This window comes from Mytilus edulis, chromosome 3 (assembly GCF_963676685.1).
Source record: "Mytilus edulis chromosome 3, xbMytEdul2.2, whole genome shotgun sequence".
Lineage (NCBI taxonomy): Eukaryota > Metazoa > Mollusca > Bivalvia > Mytilida > Mytilidae > Mytilus > Mytilus edulis.
This window is the reverse complement of record NC_092346.1, coordinates 76,807,407-76,815,869: the sequence shown is the minus strand read 5'-3', so window position 1 is coordinate 76,815,869 and position 8,463 is coordinate 76,807,407. Positions and strand designations below refer to the sequence as shown.

General features: G+C 34.4%; 1 protein-coding gene across 2 annotated transcripts in view; it reads right to left on the bottom strand.

The window, feature by feature from the left end:
* Window positions 1-6,493: 6,493 nt before the first annotated feature.
* Window positions 6,494-8,463, bottom strand: part of LOC139517483 (CARD- and ANK-domain containing inflammasome adapter protein-like) — a 67,603-nt gene continuing 65,633 nt past the window's right edge. For both annotated transcript variants that reach the window (XM_071308591.1, XM_071308592.1), the window contains 2 exons: window positions 7,362-7,508; window positions 6,494-6,820 (listed from right to left, as the gene is read on the bottom strand). In XM_071308591.1, the coding sequence (XP_071164692.1) occupies window positions 6,700-6,820; window positions 7,362-7,508 (268 nt within the window). In that variant the 3' untranslated portion in view covers window positions 6,494-6,699. The remainder of the gene's footprint in view (window positions 6,821-7,361; window positions 7,509-8,463) is intronic.

Genomic DNA, 8,463 nt, shown 5'->3' with positions numbered 1-8,463 from the left:
TAAATTTTCCGGAACTAACCACCATTGAAGATGTGGAAATAGAGGCTAAGTGATTGGAATCAATGCTTCCTATTCTTGTGAAGCTGGAATCCATACCTTGTGCATATAAAACTGAAGCGGACGAATGTGAAGGCGTCCCAATGGTATTACATCTGCCAGAGAATTCAATAGACCCAGAAGTTGCAAGAATTGACGTGCTGTGACTGATTGAACCCTCAGGAATAAACGTATTTTCTGACATAGTTTTGTAAATTTTTCCTCTGGTGGGAGAACTAGTCCTAGATTGGTTAGGTAATGTTCTCCCAGGAAAACAAAGTCTTGAGAAGGAACAATCTCCGTAAGGACAGAAAATACCAAATCTGTCTGAACCCTCAATTTGATTGGGCAAGATTCCTTGAGAGGGGAATCGTCTAGGTAGGAATGAATCTGTATAGACAGGGAATGTAGGTGAGCTATAGCTGCCTGCATGATTTTGGTGAAAGCCAAAGGGGCTGTAGACAGGCCAAAAAGGAGAGCCTCGAACTGGAAAACTTTGTTGTTCCAAACGAAGTGAAGGTATTTCCTGTAAGTATGGGAAATAGGAATGTGGAAATAAGCATCTGAAAGATCCAGAGAAGTAGTTCACATTCCTGGTAGGATTGAAGCTCTGGTTAACCCGTTGGTTTTCATTTTGAAAGAAAGTTGTTCAGAATAGAAAGGTCTTGACCGGTCTCATTTCTCCCGTCTTCTTTGGAACCAGAAAAAGACGGGAATAAAATCCTGGAGAAAGAGTTAAGAGCGACACCTCCTCTATTGCAGATTTTTGTAACATTTTGTCCACTTCTAGTGATAGAAGTTGATACTTGACTGGGTCTTGAGTATGATACAAACCTATCGGAACTGCAAACAGAGGAGGTGGGTTCTTGAACTGAAGTGTTAATTCCCCTCAAATTATTTACAGCACATAACAGTCTGAGGTAATTTTTCCACTAATTTAGGAAAAAAAATATCCTCCCCCTACTGATATTAAATTTTGAGGAACTTGTTGTAAATTTTCCCCTGGGGAAGCTGTCAATAACGTACGAGGGGACAAGAACCTAGGTACTAGACCCAGGTTTTTGGAACGCTTAAAACCACCAGAAGGCTTACCTGAGCTTTTACCGGAGTCATGGGATTTGTTCTGAGGTTTGCGGTAGTTACTCTTCCTTTTCTTAGTAGAAGAAGAAGGACCGCCTGTAGCAGAAGTACTAGTAGAACTAGAAGTAGCATTAACAGACCTCTTGCCAGTGTTAACTTGTATTCTAACTTTGACTGGAGGAGGGTTTTTGCTGAGTTTCTCTTGAACCCGTGTACGGGTAAACCAAACTTCTTGTCAGTAAGTGGAGATTTTAGTAAAGAATCTTTCCAAGACTCAGCAACAGAAATGTTTTCAAGAAACTCTGCTCTTTTAGATATGGTTCAATTAGCAATAGAACCCATTAAAAGCAACTGAGATGAACCTAGAGCTTTATCCAGTTGAAGTAAGAAGGGTCGTACTGCTGCTGGAACAACCAAATCCTCGCTGTAAAGCAAATGCCCGGTTGCAGCTAGAAAATGTTCGGCTGTGCCAAGACTTTTAGAAGCACTACGAAGGAGATTCTCAGTCTTAGACCAAACAGATTGAGTGAGACGAAGACCATCCACTGGATTTAATCACAATAAAGATGAAAGAGATTTGTCACAAATGGGAACAAGTCTACCCAATGAAGAGTCACAGATATCAAAATCTTTGTACTTAACCTGATCAGAATAGGATGACATTCCAAATCCTGAGTTAATGTTATTGGCAACCTTTTCGCAGAATTAGCGATACCTTCATTAATGAATTATAAAACAAAAGCCATATGGCCAGATCCAGGCAAGGAACTTTGAGAACTCACAGTATCCTGAGAAATATCACAGGAAGCTTCAAAAGTTGAAGAAGGTTTCTTCGGCTTAGAAGGAGAGGCAAAAGGGATATGGGCTTCATCCTTCATCAAGGTATACACCTTATCCCTAAGATCCTTTAAGGATGGAGTATCCTCAGTATCCTTGGTGGGAGGTTGTTGAACTGACTTAGAAGTAGGCTCAGGGGACGTCTTCGATACCTTGGGAGAAGAAGAACTTTCAACATCCTCATCAGTGAGGAAAGCCCTTTTGTGACCCTCAGGGTAAACAGAAAGATCCTCATCCTCCCTCTCATCATATTCTACAGATTTAGCTGGAGAAGGTTGATGAGAAGATACTCTATTCTCCAGTAGAGTCATACGACTGGATAGAGTACTAAACTCAGCCTTGAAAGACTGACCAAAGTCCAAAAGTAACTCAGAAAACCCCGGCTCCAGTATATTGTCAGATATCAAATACATAATTATTACACCAAAACCTGAATTGCCATGATGACCCTTTCGAGTGAACCATATAATTTGTTTTTGTGATTATCAGAAGATATATCAAATCAGCTTAAAATAAAATAAAAGATGGCCTTCAAATATATTGTGGTGTATTCAACAAGTGGTGTCAATCAGATGTGGATTCTTAAAAAAGCTAAACATCTAATAAGAAAAAATTCACACACCTAATTAAATGGGCATTCAAAAAATCAGAATGTGAATATATATGTTCAAACTCTTTTAGGTCATTTTTTAGTAGCAATAAACAAAAAAACTATGTTAATTGGACATGCTTTGATACTATATATGCCCTTGAGTTTTTACTAGATAACATTTTTGTTCGCTTTGGGGATTCCGTATATCGTCAGATTATCGGAATTCCAATGGGGACTAACTGTGCACCACTTATTGCGGACCTGTTTTTGTATTGTTATGAGTTACAATTTATGACAAAAATAAGCAAAGACCCATCGAAACAACATCTGATAAACAAATTTAATAATATTTTTAGATATTTGGATGATATTTTGGCTCTCAATAATGACGACTTCAGTATGTATATTAATGAAATTTATCCTGTTGAACTTACTTTAAATAAAGCTAATACTAATAATGACCACTGCCCTTTTCTCGATCTTGATATCTATATCACTAATGGAAAGCTGAATACTAAAATTTATGATAAAAGGGATGATTTTTCATTTCCTATTGTTAATTATCCGTTTTTAGATGGTGACGTTCCCTTGTCACCATCTTACGGTGTTTATATATCTCAACTTGTACGATTCGCTCGTGTATGTAACAATGTTTTAGATTTTAACGAGAGAAATTTATGTATTACTGAAAAATTATTACACCAGGGTTTTCGATATCACAAACTAGTCAAAACATTTACTAAATTTTATCATCGGTATAAAGACATCATTCGTAAATATAGCTCAACATGCAGACTTCTAATACGTTCAGGTATTTCACATCCAATTTTTTATGGAAATATTCTTTATAAAGCACAAAAGTGTCAGTATTCACCTCAGAAACTTACAAAACCTTTGAATAGACTTATTAAGAAGGGATATAATTACGATACTGTTGTCAAGTCATTAAAGATTGCATATTTTGGCGTTAATATTGAGTCACTGATAAGGTCTTTGCATCGGAACTAAACACATTTATTCTAAAAACAGTTGTTGGCATGACACGGGTTATTTTCTTCTCATATATGTTATGATGGTATGATACTAAACCCCTAACGGGAAGGATTGTACCTGATGTTCATATGATGAAATCATAATCTTTCAGTCAGTTTAATTGAAGTCTGGAGCTGGCATGTCAGTTAACTGCTAGTAGTCTGTTGTTATTTATGTATTATTGTCATTTTGTTTATTTTCTTTGGTTACATCTTCTGACATCAGACTCGGACTTCTCTTGAACTGAATTTTAATGTGCGTATTGTTATGCGTTAACTTTTCTACATTGGTTAGAGGTATAGGGGGAGGGTTGAGATCTCACAAACATGTTTAACCCCGCCGCATTTTTGCGCCTGTCCCAAGTCAGGAGCCTCTGGCCTTTGTTAGTCTTGTATTATTTTAATTTTAGTTTCTTGTGTACAATTTGAAACTTAGTATGGCGTTCATTATCACTGGACTAGTATATATATGTTTAGGGGCCAGCTGAAGGACGCCTCCGGGTGCGGGAATTTCTCGCTACATTGAAGACCTGTTGGTGACCTTCTGCTGTTGTTTTTTATTTGGTCGGGTTGTTGTCTCTTTGACACATTCCCCATTTCCATTCTCAATTTTACTAAACTTTAGATCACAATTTCTGCAATTTTCTATTAAATGTTTCGACGCTTACACTACTATCCTCCATGCTCAATAGAAAAATCAACATCATAATCTCATTTAAGAGATTTTTTTCTATAAAAACTGGAATCTTAGATATGAATTTCTTGTTTTGGGTTATAATTATTCTTATTTAGTGATAAACCACACTGATTCTATCAGAAAATACACTGAAGATTATATTATCAAAATGCATGACTTTTTGATCGACAATATATTTATTTGAGTTTGCAGAATTGATATTTCAACAGACATTCGCTATTCCAATGGGTACTATGTTCACCCTACTGGCCGAATTGTTTTTGTATTCGCATGAAGTAGAATTCCTTCAGAACCTTCTACTTCTAAAAGACAAAAAGAAAAAAGCACGCAGCGAAATTCTTTATTTTTACTTTCAGATATATTGATGATGTCCTATCACATTATAACACATATTTCAGTCAGTACTTGCATCTCATATATCCCAGTGAGTTTGAAATTAAGGATACTACTGATACTAGAAGGACTGGTTCAAATCTTGATTTTTACTCAATATTGACACAGAGTGACGACTTCATACTAAAGTATAATTTCAGTACTTCCCAAATAACAATTTCAAACTTCCCAGCAGTAACATACTATCGACCCAATCGTATAGTGTGTAAATATCTCATTGGTAATATAAGTTAAGCTTGTGCATGTTCACTCTATACGGAATTCATATAAAGGAGTGTGCTCCTTACGCAGAAACTGCTCCAACGGAGTTAAGATTCAAATTGACACTTTGTTAAATTTTTGAAACACCATCATGAATTGGTAGAAATATACGATGGGTCTGTGTCTAAACTAACTAGCGATCTTAGATTTTGGTTTACTGTCTACGCCGTCTGGTCTGCTAAACACATAACGTGACTTTTCCCGAATATGAATTCGCATTACTATACAACGTGTCTCGGTATTTATACATCCAACATTCATGTATTTAGTTTGATGTTTCTTTTCCCGGCCGATTGGATATTGTGTTACGTCTTATCATTTGTTGAATTCTGTATTTTTGGTATTTTTCACTTATGCTTCATTTGTCAGTATAGTCGAGTTACTCGTGATTCGTCTAAAATGTTCTTGTTTTATGTTGTTTGTTTTTAAGTGTGTTTTCGTTTTGGTCTTACATTATCTTGCCTTATATTACAGTTAGTTTATTTAAATTTTATTCCTACATGGATGTAAAAGTTAGGATAAAAAAAACTCAAGCTATTTCATTTGTATGATTTGAGGTTGAAAACAACTATGTACACATGATTGTTTTGTTTATACACAGAAAAAAGACTGACATGTTAGGAAATACAAATAATAACACCATTACAAATATAATTATATTTTAGTTTTCTTTACATAGTCACTAAAATACATAAAATAACATCATAAAAAATCCAATCAAAATCATACAGTCGCGTAGTATTGCCATTTTAGCGATATTGTCATATAAGAGGGAAGTTTGGCTAGCTATAATTCCGGTTCAACCCACTTTTTTTCTTAAAATATCCTAAAACAAGACATGATTTTTTTGGGAGCATTTAAGTGTTTCTGTTGTTCCATTGTTTTCCTTTTATAGTTGTGTGTTACTCTGTTTTAGTATGTAACACTGATTTAAATTTGCTTAAACCGATTTATGACTTTTGGACATCGGTATAATACTGTTGCTTTTATTTAGTCCAGGTTCCACCTATTTCATGTAATCTGTTACAATTTATTATTCAAGAAGTAACATAGTTTCGATCCTGATGAACGATTTCGGCAGAACTGTTTTTTACCTTGCAAACATGAATGTGATCAAAAATAACGGTTCCTGCCCTTTTTTTCTGTAGTACCTGAACCACTGGATTATAATCATGTAAATAATAGAGTAAATACAATCTACGTCTCCATCCTCGAGAAATGTTATTAAATCGTATGCATTATCTTCTTTTTTACTCCTGTATTCCTCTTTCTTATTTTGAAACAAATATCACGAAGTAATAGTTCAAGATCGTATCATAAAAATGATTGATCAGCATTGACGGGTGTTAGTTAGGGACAATTTTATGCTCTGTAAAACATCTAACTTCAGCAAAACAAATATTTGTCTGAAAAGGAACTTATCATTTGGAATGCTTGATTTTTCAATTTACAACCTATTTATTTCTTCCATATGTGATCCATATTTATTTATAGCGACTAGTTCGTTCAATGGTACTTGCAGAATCAATACACGAGCTTTATTAGTAGGATAAAAAGACGCAATAATTGTCTTATAAATATTCTGTTTTTAATGACACAAACATTCGGCACTATAGTTAAACATTTCTACATTCTTTATATCACAGACAAATACTGACAATCTCAATAGAGTATATATAATAAAATATTGTAACATATAAAATATTCAACAAAATCTATGTTAATTTCGATTATATACAAGTATAAACAATAACAATTAGACCCTTTCTTTACTATGAAGGGGACTGCATAAATGATGTCAAAAACTCGGATTCCTTCATGTTCTTTTTGAAGAGTTCAATTATATCGTCGTCACAATTTTTCATAGCTTCATGCGGAGGTGTAATTCCCCATCTGAATAAATAAGTAAACAAGATTTTCATTTACGTATATGACGTAGAATCACTTTTACTAACTTAACATGAAAATAGATGTAGTAAGAAAGGAATAAAGTGGAAATGCCGAAGAAAGAACAAAATATGCAGTATTATTTGCTTTGCACTTTGTAGATCGTTAAAAAAAGAAATAATCAAAGTTTTGTTTTGTTAAGCAGAAGTTCTACATGTTTATTTTGCTATAGACTATGCCAGATGCAACTTAACATCTTTTCCGTCAAAGAAATCTTAACGAAAAATTTGAGGAACAGTATCAGAATACACCGAAATATCAAGAGATCTGGCAAACTACCCTATGAACGCATATATGGTCTCTAACAACTTTAATTAGATCCGACAATATAAATAAGATCATGGTGATGAATTTGAGGTATTTGTGAATTGCGAATTTGTAAAGATCTACATGAACTAATAAATATATGAATTTATTACACGTGAATTAAGAATTCGTAAAGGGATAAATGAAGACAAGCAAGATAATGTAAGGACATCAGTCTTACCTGTCTGGTTTATTGATTTGATGTTTCTCGATTTCCCCAATGATAAATTCAACTAAATCATAATGTCCTTCTGCAACCGCTAGATGTAATGCAGTTCTCCTGTCATAATTACTACTTCGAAGGAGATTTGCATCAGTCTTTAAGTAGCTATAAAATAATATACAACCTAGTCTGTTGTAGTTTGATGCAATTCAACTATTATGTATCCAGAAGTAAAGTGAGTAACGAGGTTGTGTAATTAAGGGGACGAAAATTTAACCCCAAAGCGTGAATTCTTACTTTGTTTCACATTTAAAAAAATCCAATTTCCAGCTCATGATTCATGTCGTTGGTTAATTATACTTACCTACTAAATGATTCAAATACGCCCGAGATGTTGATGGATTGTAATAATCCAATACGTTTTTACTTTTTTACTTTTTTACTTTTGCATTTTTGATATGATTTTTTTTACTCTAAATAATATGTAACACATTAGTACTCAATAGTTAAAATCCAATCGGTTGACAGGGATTTTGCTGATCATGCCACCTCAATGTTACAGGAGAGAGATTGGCTGCTGAAATCGTTTTGTTACATTATTTCCTGATAATCAACCTGTTTCGCATAAATATGACAAATCCAAATTGAGCTAAAGAACTGGACTGCAGTAGGAGCGTTTGGTGCGTTAAGAATTGAAAAGCACATTATCATGGAAATGCACGTCTATTCTATAGAAGTATAGAATGCAAATAAAACCTATACAGTATTTACTTTGGTGTTCTTCTTTAAAGTAATTTGATATAATAAATCATAAGGCTCGAACTTTAAATCGAAAATAATCCTTTGAGTGGTCGACGTTCGTCTCACCAATTTTCTAGTTAGTTATTCAAGTTTCAAGGCAGTCATCAGTTAATGACGTTTCAATCCGGGCTCTTTCGGATCTTCGTTAAAAGCAGATTTTAGTCGATTTTCAAATAGTTCTTTGATTTGCAAATGTAGCCTGCTTATGCGAACGATTCACATAATTGTTCACAGTGGTTTTATTATAAACATATAAATACAGATGTACCCACATAGTTGTATGGCGTGTGAAATCACAGGACTGTGCCAAACTACGAAA